At 48.8% G+C, this 17484-nt stretch overlaps 1 protein-coding gene across 3 annotated transcripts in view; it reads right to left on the reverse strand.

Annotated features, from left to right (window-relative positions):
- LCMT2 (leucine carboxyl methyltransferase 2) overlaps nucleotides 1-17484 on the reverse strand; it is a 134380-nt gene that overhangs the window by 12908 nt on the left and 103988 nt on the right. For all 3 annotated transcript variants that reach the window (XM_044286594.1, XM_044286593.1, XM_044286595.1), the window contains one exon: nucleotides 15124-15327. In XM_044286594.1, the coding sequence (XP_044142529.1) occupies nucleotides 15124-15327 (204 nt within the window). The remainder of the gene's footprint in view (nucleotides 1-15123; nucleotides 15328-17484) is intronic.

Genomic DNA, 17484 nt, shown 5'->3' on the forward strand with positions numbered 1-17484 from the left:
GATCCCGGTGTATACAGTAAAGGTGTCAGGAGACCGGTGTATACAGTAAAGGTGCCAGAAGCCCGGTGTATACAGTAAAGGCGTCAGGAGACCGGTGTATACAGTAAAGGTGTCAGGAGCCCGGTGTATACAGGAAAGGTGTCAGGAGACCGGTGTATACAGTAAAGGCGTCAGGAGCCCGGTGTATACAGTAAAGGTGTCAGGAGATTGGTGTATACAGTAAAGGCGTCAGGAGACCGGTGTATACAGTAAAGGCGTCAGGAGCCCGGTGTATACAGTAAAGGAGTTAGGAGCCCGGTGTATACAGTAAAGGTGTCAGGAGCCCGGTGTATACAGTAAAGGTGTCAGGAGCCCGGTGTATACAGTAAAGGCGTCAGGAGCCCGGTGTATACAGTAAAGGCGTCAGGAGCCCGGTGTATACAGTAAAGGCGTCAGGAGCCCGGTGTATACAGTAAAGGCGTCAGGAGCCCGGTGTATACAGTAAAGGCGTCAGGAGCCCGGTGTATACAGTAAAGGCGTCAGGAGACCGGTGTATACAGAAAAGGCATCAGGAGCCCGGTGTATACAGTAAAGGCGTCAGGAGACCGGTGTATACAGTAAAGGCGTCAGGAGACCAGTGTATACAGTAAAGGCGTCAGGAGACCGGTGTATACAGTAAAGGCGTCAGGAGACCGGTGTATACAGAAAAGGCATCAGGAGCCCGGTGTATACAGTAAAGGCGTCAGGAGACCGGTGTATACAGTAAAGGCGTCAGGAGACCAGTGTATACAGTAAAGGCGTCAGGAGACCGGTGTATACAGTAAAGGTGTCAGGGGACCGGTGTACACAGTAAAGGTGTCAGGAGCCCGGTGTATACAGTAAAGGCGTCAGGAGACCGGTGTATACAGTAAAGGCGTCAGGAGCCCGGTGTATACAGAAAAGGCATCAGGAGACCGGTGTATACAGTAAAGGCGTCAGGAGACCGGTGTATACAGTAAAGGTGTCAGGAGCCCGGTGTATACAGTAAAGGTGTCAGGAGACCGGTGTATACAGTAAAGGCGTCAGGAGCCCGGTGTATACAGTAAAGGCGTCAGGAGCCCGGTGTATACAGTAAAGGCGTCAGGAGACCGGTGTATACAGTAAAGGCGTCAGGAGCCCGGTGTATACAGAAAAGGCATCAGGAGACCGGTGTATACAGTAAAGGCGTCAGGAGACCGGTGTATACAGTAAAGGTGTCAGGAGCCCGGTGTATACAGTAAAGGTGTCAGGAGACCGGTGTATACAGAAAAGGCGTCAGGAGCCCGGTGTATACAGTAAAGGCGTCAGGAGCCCGGTGTATACAGTAAAGGCGTCAGGAGACCGGTGTATACAGTAAAGGTGTCAGGAGCCCGGTGTATACAGTAAAGGTGTCAGGAGCCCGGTGTATACAGGAAAGGTGTCAGGAGCCCGGTGTATACAGTAAAGGTGTCAGGAGACCGGTGTATACAGTAAAGGTGTCAGGAGCCCGGTGTATACAGTAAAGGCGTCAGGAGACCGGTGTATACAGTAAAGGTGTCAGGGAACCGGTGTATACAGGAAAGGTGTCAGGAGCCCGGTGTATACAGTAAAGGCGTCAGGAGACCGGTGTATACAGTAAAGGCATCAGGAGACCGGTGTATACAGTAAAGGTGTCAGGAGACCGGTGTATACAGTAAAGGTGTCAGGAGACCGGTGTATACAGTAAAGGTGTCAGGAGCCCGGTGTATACAGGAAAGGCGTCAGGAGACCGGTGTATACAGAAAGGCGTCAGGAGACCGGTGTATACAGTAAAGGCGTCAGGAGACCGGTGTATACAGGAAAGGCGTCAGGAGACCGGTGTATACAGAAAGGCGTCAGGAGCCCGGTGTATACAGTAAAGGTGTCAGGAGACCGGTGTATACAGTAAAGGTGTCAGGAGACCGGTGTATACAGAAAAGGCATCAGGAGCCCAGAGTATATAAGAACCTGGTGTATACGGGGACGGCGCCAAGAGCCCGGCATTTACAGGGAAGGTGCCAGAAGCCCGGTGTATACAGTAAAGGTGTCAGGAGCCCGGTGTATACAGTAAAGGTGTCAGGAGCCCGGTGTATACAGAAAGGCGTCAGGAAACCGGTGTATACCGTAAAGGTGTCAGGAGCCTGGTGTATACAGTAAAGGCGTCAGGAGCCCGGTGTATACAGTAAAGGCGTCAGGAGCCCGGTGTATACAGTAAAGGTGTCAGGAGACCGGTGTATACAGTAAAGGCGTCAGGAGCCCGGTGTATACAGTAAAGGTGTCAGAAGACCGGTGTATACAGGAAAGGCGTCAGGAGACCGGTGTATACAGAAAAGGCATCAAGAGACCGGTGTATACAGTAAAGGTGTCAGGAGCCTGGTGTATACAGAAAAGGCATCAAGAGACCGGTGTATACAGAAAAGGCATCAGGAGCCCGGTGTATACAGTAAAGGCGTCAGGAGCCCGGTGTATACAGTAAAGGCGTCAGGAGACCGGTGTATACAGTAAAGGTGTCAGGAGACCGGTGTATACAGAAAAGGCGTCAGGAGACCGGTGTATACAGAAAAGGCATCAAGAGACCGGTGTATACAGTAAAGGTGTCAGGAGACCGGTGTATACAGGAAAGGCGTCAGGAGCCCGGTGTATACAGTAAAGGTGTCAGGAGCCCGGTGTATACAGTAAAGGTGTCAGGAGCCCGGTGTATACAGTAAAGGTGTCAGGAGACCGGTGTATACAGTAAAGGTGTTAGGAGACCGGTGTATACAGTAAAGGTGTCAGGAACCTGGTGTATACAGTAAAGTCGTCAGGAGCCCGGTGTATACAGTAAAAGGGTCAGGAGCCCGGTGTATACAGTAAAGGTGTCAGGAGCCCGGTGTATACAGTAAAGGTGTGTCACCACCAGAAATCTGAGAAGCTCTGACAGACGTCCTTCAGAACCTCCTCCTTGAGGTTCCTTTTGTTTTGATTTCATTTTCCTCATCTCGTTAGCCTCTCTCAGCTGTCATGTAGTTGCACTGATTGCATCCCTTTAAATCCCTTCCCATACTGCATCACTTTGCGGTTTATATTACTTCCTGGAGTGTGTGCATGCTGATCCTACTACTGAGTCTTCTACAAATAAGTTTTGTTCGTTCATTTGTGTTTTCCTGTTTGCTGGATCCCAGGTGACTCTGACTCCCTCCGTATCAAGTGTAGGGAGGCGGTGGTCGTGTCCCCTCACTATTATAGGGTGTTCAGGTGTTATACAGTCGAGGTACGAGGATATGCGATCATCTACCATTGGGATTTTCGCATAGGCTGAGCAGTTAGGGAGAGAGCCAGGTCTGATGCAGGGCTCTCCCTTTTGTTCCTTAGTTTTGGATCCAGTCAGTCGGACCTTCATTTTGTGTCTTCTAGTTTTCTGTATACCTTCCGTGACATTATAAACCGCCAAAACCGTCTCAAGCATGGATCCGGTTTCACTTTTGACTGAACGCATGCAGGGTCTTTCATTGGAGGTAGCAGATATCCGTAAGACTCTTTCTCAGTTTCAGGTGACCGGTTCAGCTTGCGTTCATGGAGTTTGTTCTGAGCCCCCGGATACGTTCTCCGGGGGTAGTGAGAATTTTGCTCGTTTTAGAGAGGCTTGCAAACTCCATTTTTGACTACTTCCCCATTCCTCTGGTGATGAGGAGCAGAGGGTGGGGATCATCACCTCGCTGCTCAGGGATAAAGCTCAGTCCTGGGCCTTTTCGCTGCCAGTGGGGGCACGGCCTCTCCGTTCAGTGGATGAATTATTTTTAGCCCTGGGTCAGATATATGATGATCCGGATCGTATTGCTCTGGCTGAGTCTAGACTACGTCTTTTATGTCAGGGTAAACAATCCGCAGAGATATACTGTTCAGAATTTCGGAGATGGGCAGCTGATACTGGTTGGAATGATGCTGCACTCCGAAGTCAATTTTGCCATGGTCTTTCAGAGGGATTGAAAGATGCATTTGCCTTTCATGAGAGACCTACCTCCTTGGACTCTGCCATGTCTCGGGCCGTTCGTATTGACAGGCGTCTTAGAGAGAGAGGAGAGATCACTCCTTCCTGTCATACTCAGTCCAAGGACAGTGTGGCGGTCTCATTCATTGCACAGGGGTCTCAGTCGCTCTAAATCCCTTCTGAGCAGGGGCCCATGCAGCTGGGTTTGCTTGCCTCTGACAATAGAGGATTCAGCTCTCATAGGAAGGTTTGTTTCTGTTGTGGGGGTATAAATCATTTGGCAAATGTTTGTCCCTCTAGGAGATTCAGGCAGTTTTTTGAGAGTAATAAAGAAACAAAAAGAAAAAAATCCTCTAAAAACGTTCCATCTGTTACTATTGGCAAGGTTGATGCAGAAGTTGAAGTTTTTCCGTTTGCTTGTAGTTCCCGTTTTGTCCTACCTGCCAGGGTGGCGCTAGACAGCAAGAACATTTTTTGTGAGATTTTTGTAGATAGTGGAGCAGCTGTCAATCTCATTGATAGTCAATTTGCTATAACTCATGGTTTCCAGGTATGCACTTTGGGAAAGGACATACCTGTTTTTGCTATTGATTCCGTTCCACTTTCTCAGAAATCGTTAAAGGGCATAGTTCACAATATCCGTTTGATTGTGAGTGATGCTCATGTTGAGGATGTGTCATGTTTCGTCCTAAGCGGATTGCCTACTCCTCTAGTGTTGGGGCTACCCTGGCTCACTAAACATAACCCCACCATTGATTGGCAAGCGAGGCAAATAAATGGTTGGAGTGACTTTTGCAGAGAGAATTGCCTCACGACATCTGTTTCTGAGGTTTCTACTAGAGAAGAAGACGAATGGAAGACGGCCTTCAATACCCCTGAGGGCCATTTTGAGAATTTGGTTATGCCTTTTGGTTTGATGAATGCTCCAGCCGTCTTTCAGCATTTTGTGAACAGCATTTTTTTTTTTATCATTTAATGGGGAAATTTGTACTAGTGTATCTAGATGACATTTTGATTTTTTCTCCTGATTTCAAAACTCATAGGGAACACTTACGTCAGGTCTTGCTCATCCTGTGGGAGAATAAATTGTACGCTAAACTGGAAAAATGTGTGTTTGCGGTTCCAGAAATTCAATTTCTGGGGTTTCTTCTCTCCGCTTCTGGTTTTCGCATGGACCCCGAGAAGGTCCGCTCTGTGCTTGAGTGGGAGCTTCCTGAGAATCAGAAGGCGCTGATGCGTTTTTTGGGATTTGCCAATTATTACAGGAAGTTTATTTTGAATTATTCCTCTGTTGTCAAACCACTCACTGATATGACTAGAAAGGGGGTAGATTTTTCCTCCTGGTCGGTAGAGGCGCGTAAGGCCTTTTCTAATATCAAGGAGAGTTTTGCTTCCGCTCCCATCTTGGTACAACCTGATATTTCTCTACCCTTCATAGTTGAGGTTGATGCTTCTGAGGTGGGTGTGGGTGCGGTCTTGTCTCAGGGTCCCTCTCCTGCCAAATGGCGACCGTGTGCCCTTTTCTCGAAGAAACTCTCCTCCGCAGAGAGAAATTACGATGTGGGAGATAGGGAGTTGTTGGCCATCAAGTTGGCTTTTGAGGTATGGCGCCATTGGCTAGAGGGAGCCAGACACCCTATTACCGTGTTTACTGACCATAAGAATCTGGCCTACTTGGAGTCAGCCAAGCGTCTGAACCCGAGACAGGCCAGATGGTCTTTGTTCTTTTCAAGGTTTAATTTTGTTGTCACGTTCCGCCCTGGGGTTAAGAATGTGAAGGCGGATGCCCTGTCACGTTGTTTTCCGGGAGGTGGGAATTTTGAAGACCCGGGTCCCATTTTGGCTGAAGGTGTGGTGGTCTCTGCTCTTTATCCTGAATTGGAGGCAGAGGTTCAGGTAGCCCAGTCAGAGGCTCCTGATCTTTGTCCTCCTGGGAGGTTGTTTGTGCCTCTCGCTTTAAGACACGAGATTTTTAAGGAACACCACGAAACTGTCCTTGCTGGGCACCCGGGGGCAAGAGCCACAGTGGATCTCATCGCTCGGAGATTCTGGTGGCCGGCGCTTCGTAAGTCGGTTGAGGGTTTTGTGGCAGCCTGCGAGACCTGCGCTCGTGCCAAAGTCCCTCATTTACGGCCATCAGGTCCTCTCCTTCCGTTACCCATTCCTTCCCGTCCTTGGACACATCTGTCCATGGACTTCGTTACGGACCTGCCTCGTTCCTCGGGGAAGACTGTGATTCTGGTGGTGGTGGACCGTTTTAGCAAAATGGTGCATTTCATTCCTTTTCCTGGCTTGCCCAATGCTAAGACGCTGGCGCAGGCATTTATTGATCACATTGTCAAATTGCACGGTATTCCTTCAGACACAGTCTCTGATAGGGGCACGCAGTTTGTTTCCAGATTCTGGAAGGCTTTCTGTTCTCGCTTGGGGGTTCGGTTGTCATTCTCTTCTGCTTTCCACCCGCAGTCGAATGGTCAGACAGAGCGCGTCAATCAGAATCTGGAGACACATCTGCGCTGTTTTGTGGCGGAGAATCAGGAGGATTGGTGTTCTTTTTTGTCCCTTGCTGAGTTTGCTTTAAATAACCGTCGTCAGGAGCCCTCTGATAAGTCACCATTTTTTGGTGCATATGGGTTTCATCCGCAGTTTGGGACATTCTCTGGAGAGGAGTCTTCTGGTTTACCTGATGAGGACAGATTCTCCTCGTCTTTGTCATCTATTTGGCAAAAGATTCAGGATAATCTAAAGAGCATGAGTGAGAGATATAAGCGTGTGGTGGATAAGAGACGTGTGCCTGGTCCGGACCTGAATGTTGGTGATCTGGTGTGGTTGTCTACTAAGAATATCAAATTGAAGGTTCCCTCCTGGAAGTTGGGTCCTAAGTTTATTGGGCCTTACAAAATCTTGTCTGTCATCAATCCTGTTGCCTACCGTCTTGATCTTCCTCAGACTTGGAAGATCCATAATGTTTTTCATAAGTCCTTATTAAAACCTTATGTCCAACCCATTGTACCCTCGTCTTTGCCTCCTCCTCCGATTGTGGTTGATGGTAATCTTGAATTTCAGGTCTCTAGGATTGTGGATTCTCGTGTTGTCCGCGGTTCTCTCCAGTACCTCGTTCATTGGGAAGGTTATGGTCCTGAGGAGAGGATGTGGGTCCCAGCGACGGACATTAAGGCCACTCGTCTCATCAGGGCTTTCCATAGGTCCCATCCGGAGAAGGTGGGCTCTGAGTGTCCGGAGTCCACTCGTAGAAAGAGGGGTACTGTCACCACCAGACATCTGAGAAGCTCTGACAGACGTCCTTCAGAACCTCCTCCTTGAGGTTCGTTTTGCTTTCATTTTCTCATCTCATTAGCCTCTCTCAGCTGTCATGTAGTTGCACTGATTGCATCCCTTTAAATCCCTCCCCATACTGCATCACTTTGCGGTTTATATTACTTCCTGGAGTGTGCACATGCTGATCCTACTACTGAGTCTTCTACAGATAAGTTTTGTTCGTTCATTTGTGTTTTCCTGTTTGCTGGATCCCAGGTGACCCTGACTCCCTCCGTATCAAGTGTAGGGAGCCGGTGGTCGTGTCCCCTCACTATTATAGGGTGTTCAGGTGTTATACAGTCGAGGTACGAGGATATGCGATCATCTACCATTGGGATTTTCGCATAGGCTGAGCAGTTAGGGAGAGAGCCAGGTCTGATGCAGGGCTCTCCCTTTTGTTCCTTAGTTTTGGATCCAGTCAGTCGGATCTTCATTTTGTGTCTTCTAGTTTTCTGTACACCTTCCGTGACAAGGTGTCAGGAGACCGGTGTATACAGAAAGGCGTCAGGAGCCCGGTGTATACAGTAAAGTTGTCAGGAACCTGGTGTATACAGTAAAGGTGTCAGGAGCCCGGTGTATACAGTAAAGGTGTCAGGAGCCTGGTGTATACAGTAAAGGCGTCAGGAGCCTGGTGTATACAGTAAAGGTGTCAGGAGCCCGGTGTATACAGAAAGGCGTCAGGAGCCCGGTGTATACAGAAAGGCGTCAGGAGCCCGGTGTATACAGAAAGGTGTCAGGAGCCCGGTGTATACAGTAAAGGTGTCAGGAGCCCGGTGTATACAGTAAAGGTGTCAGGAGCCCGGTGTATACAGTAAAGGTGTCAGGAGCCCGGTGTATACAGAAAGGCGTCAGGAGCCCGGTGTATACAGAAAGGTGTCAGGAGCCCGGTGTATACAGTAAAGGTGTCAGGAGCTCGGTGTATACAGTAAAGGTGTCAGGAGCCTGGTGTATACAGTAAAGGCGTCAGGAGCCCGGCGTATACAGGAAAGGCGTCAGGAGCCCGGTGTATACAGTAAAGGCGTCAGGAGATTAGTGTATACAGGAAAGGCGTCAGGAGACCGGTGTATACAGAAAAGGCATTAGGAGCCCAGAGTATATAAGAACCTGGTGTATACGGGGACGGCGCCAGGAGCCCGGCATTTATAGGGAAGGTACCAGAAGCCCAGCATTTACAGGGAAGGCACCAGAAGCCCGGCATTTACAGTGAAGGCACTAGAAGCCCGGCATTTACAGGGAAGGCGCCAGAAGCCCGGCATTTACAGGGAAGGCGCCAGAAGCCTGGTGTTTACTGGGAATGCGACAGAATCCCTGTCTTTACAGGGAAGGTGCCAGAAGCCCGGCATTTACAGGGAAGGCGCCAGAAGCCCGGCATTTACAGGGAAGGCACTAGGCATCAGGTACCCGACATTTAAAGGGAAGGTGCCAGAAGCCTGGTGTTTACTGGGAATGCGACAGAAGCCCTGTCTTTACAGGGAAGGTGCCAGAAGCCTGGTGTTTACTGGGAATGCGACAGAAGCCCTGTCTTTACAGGGAAGGTGCCAGAAACCCGGCATTTACAGGGAAGGCACCAGAAGCCCGGCATTTACAGGGAAGGCACTAGGCATCAGGCACCCGGCATTTACAGGGAATGCGCCAGAAGCCTGTTGTATACAGGAAAGGTGTCAGCAGCCCGGTGTCACAGTGTAAGGGGAGGGGAGGAACACCAGAATGACAACAGGATGAAACTGACCAGAAACTAGGCCTCAAGGCTAGAGACAGAGAAATGGTGACCACCTAAGGAAACCCTAAACCTAGCCCTGACTCCTGTCAGTATGAAAAGATCCTAAGGGTAGGAATATTCATACACCGGAAACCTAGGCCCTAGTAAACCTGAATAGCCCTAGGAGTAGTGACTGGGTCTGAGACCACTGGTTCCTTCCCATATAAACGAACCAGCATCTCCCGGAGGCCTAGTAAACTACGAGCAAATGGGAACAACACAATACAAAGAGAAGTGCACTTATCTTCAATAGAAAATAGATGAGCAGGAACTCAGATGAGGACCACACACCAGCTCTTCCAACTCCACAAAGATAATATCAACCGCATGGAAACAAACTGAGTGCCTCTATCAAACACCACATCAGAGGGAATGCCATGTACTTTCACGATGTTACCGACAAACACTTGTGCAAGAGTTTTAGCATTAGGCTGACCTGACAATGCTATAAATAGCGACATCTTGCTGAAACGATCAGCAACAACCAGAATCACAGTTTTTCCTGAGGAATTCGGCAGTCCATAGATAAATGAGTCCAAGGTCGGGACAGGATAGACAAGGGAAGTAGAGATCTGAAGGCCGAGTACGTATCACCTTAGCACGTGCACAAGTACTACAAGTAGACACTCTTATGCAACCCGGGCCACCAGAATCTCCGGGAAATAAGATCGACCGTGGATCGTGTGAGAACCGTACAGTGATGTTCCTCGAACACCTTGTGAATTAATTCAGAAGGAACAAACAACTTCCCCGGAGGACAAGAATCCGGTGCATCTCCCTGGGCCTCGAACACCTCTGCCTCAAGGTCGGGATAAAGGGCAGATATTACCACCCCTTCAGCCAATATCAGACCAGGATCTTCCAAATGTCCCCCCAGGAAATCTACACGACAAAGCATCCACCTTGACGTTCTTAACCCCAGGGCGACAGGTGACAAAGAAATTAAATCTGGTAAAAAACAACGACCATCTGGCCTGCCTTGGGTTCAGATGCTTAGCTGACTCCAGGTAAGCCACATTTTTGTGATCGGTAATCACCGTAATCGGATGAATCACTCCTTCCAACCAATGACGCCGTTCCTCAAAAGCCAACCTAATGGCCAGCAACTCTCTATTATCTACGTCATGATTTCTTTCAGCAGTTGAGAGTTTCTTAGAGAAGAAAGCACATGGGAGTAATTTACTAGGTGAAGGACCCTGCGACAAGACTGCTCTTACCCCTACCTCGGATGCGTCAACTTCCACAATGAATGGCTGTGATACATCCGGTTGCACAGTATAGGAGCAGAAGCAAAACATTTCTTCACAGCTGAAAAGGCTTGTAATGCCGCATCAGACCAGACAGACATCCAAACCTTTCCTAGTCATGTCCGTTAAAGGTTTAACAACAGTTGCGTAGTTCAAAATAAATTTATGGTAGTAGTTGGTGAACTCCAAAAATCGCATAAGCGCTTTCAGATTTCCAGGTCAATCCCAGTCCAACGCAGCATGGACCTTTTCAGGATCCATATGAAAACCCAAAGATGAGAGTAGGTAACCCAGAAATTGCACTTCCGGAATTGCAAATACACACTTCTCCATACAGTTTATTCTCTCTCAGGATCTGTAACACTTGTCTCACGTGATCCTGATGTGTCTCCATGTCAGGAGATTAAATTAGAATATCATCCAGATACACCACAATAAAACTCCCCACCAGATGATGAACAATGTAATTGATAAAATGTTCAAAAACCGCAGGAGCATTGGTTAACCCAAAAGGCATGACCAGATTCTCAAAATGTCACTTCAGGGGTATTAAAGGCCGTCTTCCCTTCGTCCCCCTCCTTGATCCTTACCAGATTATATGCCCCCCCACAAATCCAATTTAGAGAACACCTTGGCACCGACAATCTGATTGAACAAATCTGGGATCAAAGGAAGGGGGATAAGGATCACGGACAGTAATGCGATTAAGATCACGGAAGTCCAAACATGGCCTAAGAGTTCCGTCCTTTTTCTTACCAAAGAAGAACCCTGCGGCCACTGGGGATTTGCATGGTCTAATATGACCTTTAGCCAAACTCTCGGTGATATATTCTCGCATGGCTGCTCTTTTGGGTTCAGAAAGATTAAACAACTGAGACTTGGGCAGCCTAGCTCCGGGAACAAGGTTGACGGGACAATCATACTCCCCATGTGGAGGTAACTCCTGGTCTCCACTTTCAGAGAATACATCAGAAAAATCTGAAATAAACGAAGGTACAATTTTAGTGGTTACAACAGAAAGCGAAGTGCTAAGACAGTTGTCGATGCAATAATCACAATCAAGAATCTGTCTCACTTGACAATCGATGGTAGGATTATGTTTGCTTAACCATGGTAAACCTAATAGTACCAAGGGAGCAGGCAGACCCTCCAGCACAAAACATGAAATGGATTCTTGATAAAAATCACCCACTTTAAACGGACGTCCTGCACCATTTGTGACAAACATGTCTGTGTGAGTGGAGCGGAATCAATTGCAAACAAAAAATTATCTTTGTCTAATGCACTTGTTGTCAACTCTAATGCATACGGACGAACTGACCATCAACTAGGTTAACCCCTGCCCCACTGTCAGTAAACACTTCAATTCCCACAGTTTTGGAATCTAGCGCCACTTCGGCAGACAGGAGAAATCGGGTACTACCGGCAAATGACAAAAGTAAATTCTCAGATTCCTCAACCACACCACCAAGAGTGAGATGAGGACTAAACATCTTTTTACTTTTTCACCTTGAGGCTGAACATAAGGACATACATTAACAAAATGTCCACCTGGAAGGCTGAACATGAGGACATACATGAACAAAATGTCCCATTTTTCCACAGAAAAAGCAGAGTCTCTTCTTAAGCCTAAAGTTCTTATCACCAGGTTGTCACGGCCATGCCCATGACTCCTTGACCGCATGCGGTTGCCTGCGGTTTTGTATGGGCGTTCAGCCACGGGTGAGGGCCGCTGGTGTGTGGCCTCACTTGTGGTTGCCGCAGGCAACTAGTTTTGTATTTGGCAGCTGAGCAGCCTGAGCGTAGCCTAGGCAGCTGGCTGCCTTGGCATGCGGTCTCATCTGACTGCTATTATGTTAGGTGTGTGTGTGGTGTGCACTGTGTTTCATGTTTTGTGTGCACTTCCCCTTTAAGGTGTGTTTCCCCTTCCTGTGGTGTTGGAAGGGTTAACTCCCTTCCCAGTGTGTGTGTGAGTCACTGGGTGTGTCTGACTGGTGGGTGTGGTTACCTGGGCTATAAAGTCTCAATCCAGTTCAGTTCTCTGGTGGGGTACTCCAGGCATGCTGCTGGAGTCGTCCGCCTGTTACCCTGTAACCGTCCTTCTTGTAAGGGCCACCCTTCCGGTCATAAGTTTATTTCCTTTGATGTGTTGTTGATGTCCCATCTTTCCTTGTGTTTTAGTGCAGCTATGGATCTGGGTCCCTGTGTGTGGATGCGTGGTGATCTTCAGCATGCCAGCACAGGGATCCAGTCAGCTAGGCTGAGACAGGTAGGTGTGGAACTGTGTGGGTTCACCTGTCTTATCCATAGACCTGTTTATGTCCCCTTTCTTCATGCTGCTTGGCCAGTGAGACTCCTGCTCCTCCGTGTCTAGGAGGAGTGGGTTGTCTTACTCTGTCTCTAGTTCAGGGCCGACTTGAGGGCTTGTAGGGACTATAAGGTTCCAGCGTATGAGCCCTCCTACCATCAAGGTCGGCTCATGCAGACAGGAGACAGGGTCAGCGTTAGGGACGCATTAGGAGGTGACCTGCTCCCTAATTCTGTGGTCCTGGCCTAGTAGCGACCGGACATCTTACATCATCGCACGGCTGAGGATTTCCCCCATCCTCAGCCGTGACACAGGTCCAGAGGTAGCTCCTCCCAGCTGCATTGGTTCATCACCAGACATAAACTCAAGTGTCTCTCTACCCAAAGTGTCGGAGGAGATCGCCAGCTTATATGATAGTACGTGCTGAGAGTGAGGAGTACGTGCTGAGAGTGAGGAACCTTAGATTTCTCCCTCAGGCGTCTTATCAATTCGTACAGCAAGAGACATGGCCGCTTCCAATGACTCCGGATATTCGTGAAACGCCAACGCGTCCTTCAGGCTCTCGGATAACCCTTGACAGAATTGATTACGGAGAGCCGGATCATTTCACTCCGTATCCGTAGCCCATATCCTAAATTTAGAGCAATAGATCTCCGCAGAACGCTCTCCATAACGTAAGCCATGCAACTTAGTCTTGGCCAGGGAGATCCGATCTCGGTCATCGTAGATAAGACCTAGGGCTCTGAAAAATTAATCTATCCGGGAGAGCGAACTTAGATTCAGGGTGGGCCTGATTCCCGCTGCCGGAACCAGTCGCCTGTGGTCTCTGGATCTGTGAGACGGTCGTGCGAAGGTCAACTACCGCCAAAGACAGCCCCTGCAGTTGTCCAACCAGTGAAGAAATAGTATCCATCACTGCACTGACCTAAGTGGCGGTTGATAATGTCACAGTGTAGGGGGAGGGGAGGAACACAGGATAAAAATGAGCAGGAACTAGGCCTCACAGCTAGGGAAAGGGAAATGGTGACCACCTAAAGAAACCCTAAACCTAGCCCTGATTCCTGTCAGTATGAATAGACCCTGAAGGTAGTAAACCTGAATAGCCCTAGGAGTAGTGACAAGGTCTGAGACCACTGGTTCCTTCCCAGATGAACGAACCAGCGTCTCCCTGAGGCCTAGTAAACAACGAGCAAATGGGAACAACACAATACAAAGGGAAGTACACTTATCTTCAATAGAAAATGGATGAGCAGGAACTCAGATGAGGACAACACACCAGCTCTTCCAACTCCACGCAGATAATATCAACCGCATGATAAGAAGTGCGAGTCCAGACTACATAGAGGAGCAGCAATGACCACAAGCTGCACCTGAGACAAGAGGTGTGGTCATTACCAACAACAACACTGCAAGAAGTGAAAACAGATAGGCTGTCAGATGACCTCACATGCAGCCAGTCTCTTAATCTTCTAACCTCTGACATGGGAGGGATTGTGACACCCAGTGTATACAGGAAAGGTGTCAGGAGCCCGGTGTATAAAGGAAAGATATCAAGTGCCTAGTGTATACAGATAAGGTGTCAGGAACCCGGCATTTACAGGGAAGGCCCCAGAAGCCCGGCATTTACAAGGAAGGCCCCAGAAACCCGGCATTTACAAGGAAGGCCCCAGAAGCCCGGCATTTACAGGAAAGTTGCCAGAAACCCGGCATTTACAAGGAAGGCCCCAGAAGCCCGGCATTTACAAAAAAGGTGCCAGAAGCCCGGCATTTACAAGGAAGGTGCCAGAAGCCCGGCATTTACAAGGAAGGTGCCAGAAGCCCGGCATTTACAAGGAAGGTGCCAGAAGCCCGGCATTTACAAGGAAGGTGCCAGAAGCCCGGCATTTACAGGAAAGTTGCCAGAAGCCCGGCATTAACAGGGAAGGCGCCAGGAGCCCGGCATTTACAAGGAAGGTGCCAGAAGTCCAGGATTTACAGGGAAAGTGCCAGGAGCCCGGCATTTACAAGGAAGGTGCCAGAAGTCCGGCATTTACAAGGAAGGTGCCAGAAGTCCGGCATTTACAGGAAAGTTGCCAGAAGCCCGGCATTAACAGGGAAGGCGCCAGGAGCCCGGCATTTACAAGGAAGGTGCCAGAAGTCCAGGATTTACAGGGAAAGTGCCAGGAGCCCGGCATTTACAAGGAAGGTGCCAGAAGTCCGGCATTTACAGGGAAGGTGCTAGAAGTCCGGCATTTACAGGGAAGGCGCCAGGAGCACGGCATTTATAGGGAAGGTGCCAGATGCCCAGCATTTACGAGGAAGGTGCCAGGAGCTCGGCATTAACAGGGAAGGCGCCAGGGGCCCAGAATTTACAGGGAAGTCAACAGAAGCCTGGCATTAACAGGGAAGGCACCAGGTGACGTGTTTAAAGGGGAGGTTCAGATTTTTCCTAAGAAGGGGAACTTCCTGCAGTTTTATGTACCCATTTTGTTGCCCATCACTTCTGACCTGACAAAAAAGAAAATGATTAAGCTACTTGATGGTTCTTTACCGTAGAGAGAAACCTCAGTTGCAGTGTGCCTCCATCGCCTGAGCTCCAGATGTAGATTTCTTAGAGTGATGGTCACTTGACCGGTCACATTGTCATACGTGAGCATCTGAGCTTCAGCAGCTGGACGATAGGGAGAAAATCGACCACCAAGAACCAAAAGGCCACCGCTCGTCAGGGGAGTGAGTGAGTGCAGGAGGCGTCCATCTGAACCAAAAAAGCACCATATCAGACAAGAATCCCTTCAATAGTTTCACTCGTACAAAACAGAGATGCAGCAAGTCCTATAGAGAGGACTACAGGAAATAGACGTGTTCTGTGCTCGGCTATCTCCAGCAGTCCTATTGAGAGGACTACAGGAAATAGACGTGTTCTGTGCTCAGCTATCTCCGGCAGTCCTATAGAGAGGACTACAGGAAATAGATGTGTTCTGTGCTCGGCTATCTCCAGCAGTCCTATAGAGAGGACTACAGGAAATAGACGTGTTCTGTGCTCAGCCATCTCCGGCAGTCCTATAGAGAGGACTACAGGAAATAGATGTGTTCTGTGCTCGGCTATCTCCAGCAGTCCTATAGAGAGGACTACAGGAAATAGACGTGTTCTGTGCTCAGCTATCTCCAGCAGTCCTATAGAGAGGACTACAGGAAATAGACGTGTTCTGTGCTCGGCTATCTCCAGCAGTCCTATAGAGAGGACTACAGGAAATAGACGTGTTCTGTGCTCAGCCATCTCCGGCAGTCCTATAGAGAGGACTACAGGAAATAGATGTGTTCTGTGCTCAGCTATCCCCAGCAGTCCTATAGAGAGGACTACAGGAAATAGACGTGTTCTGTGCTCAGCTATCTCCGGCAGTCCTATAGAGAGTACTACAGGAAATAGACGTGTTCTGTGCTCAGCTATCTCCAGCAGTCCTATAGAGAGGACTACAGGTAATAGACGTGTTCTGTGCTCAGCTATCTCCAGCAGTCCTATAGAGAGGACTACAGGAAATAGATGTGTTCTGTGCTCCGCTATCTCCAGCAGTCCTATAGAGAGGACTACAGGAAATAGACGTGTTCTGTGCTCAGCTATCTCTAGCAGTCCTATAGAGAGGACTACAGGAAATAGACGTGTTCTGTGCTCGGCTATCTCCAGCAGTCCTATAGAGAGGACTACAGGAAATAGACGTGTTCTGTGCTCAGCTATCTCCAGCAGTCCTATAGAGAGGACTACAGGAAATAGACGTGTTCTGTGCTCAGCTATCTCCAGCAGTCCTATAGAGAGGACTACAGGAAATAGATGTGTTCTGTGCTCGGCTATCCCCAGCAGTCCTATAGAGAGGACTACAGGAAATAGACGTGTTCTGTGCTCAGCTATCTCCGGCAGTCCTATAGAGAGGACTACAGGAAATAGACGTGTTCTGTGCTCAGCTATCTCCAGCAGTCCTATAGAGAGGACTACAGGAAATAGACGTGTTCTGTGCTCAGCTATCCCCAGCAGTCCTATAGAGAGGACTACAGGAAATAGACGTGTTCTGTGCTCCGCTATCTCCAGCAGTCCTATAGAGAGGACTACAGGAAATAGACGTGTTCTGTGCTCCGCTATCTCCAGCAGTCCTATAGAGAGGACTACAGGAAATAGACGTGTTCTGTGCTCAGCTATCTCCGGCAGTCCTATAGAGAGGACTACAGGAAATAGATGTGTTCTGTGCTCGGCTATCTCCGGCAGTCCTATAGAGAGGACTACAGGAAATAGATGTGTTCTGTGCTCGGCTATCTCCGGCAGTCCTATAGAGAGGACTACAGGAAATAGACGTGTTCTGTGCTCCGCTATCTCCGGCAGTCCTATAGAGAGGACTACAGGAAATAGACGTGTTCTGTGCTCCGCTATCTCCAGCAGTCCTATAGAGAGGACTACAGGAAATAGACGTGTTCTGTGCTCAGCTATCTCCGGCAGTCCTATAGAGAGGACTACAGGAAATAGACGTGTTCTGTGCTCGGCTATCTCCAGCAGTCCTATAGAGAGGACTACAGGAAATAGATGTGTTCTGTGCTCAGCTATCTCCAGCAGTCCTATAGAGAGGACTACAGGAAATAGACGTGTTCTGTGCTCAGCCATCCCCAGCAGTCCTATAGAGAAGACTACAGGAAATAGACGTGTTCTGTGCTCAGCCATCTCCGGCAGTCCTATAGAGAGGACTACAGGAAATAGATGTGTTCTATGCTCAGCTATCTCCAGCAGTCCTATAGAGAGGACTACAGGAAATAGATGTGTTCTGTGCTCGGCTATCTCCAGCAGTCCTATAGAGAGGACTACAGGAAATAGACGTGTTCTGTGCTCCGCTATCTCCAGCAGTCCTATAGAGAGGACTACAGGAAATAGATG

The sequence above is a fragment of the Bufo gargarizans genome, chromosome 3 (assembly GCF_014858855.1).
Source record: "Bufo gargarizans isolate SCDJY-AF-19 chromosome 3, ASM1485885v1, whole genome shotgun sequence".
Taxonomy (NCBI): Eukaryota; Metazoa; Chordata; class Amphibia; order Anura; family Bufonidae; genus Bufo; species Bufo gargarizans.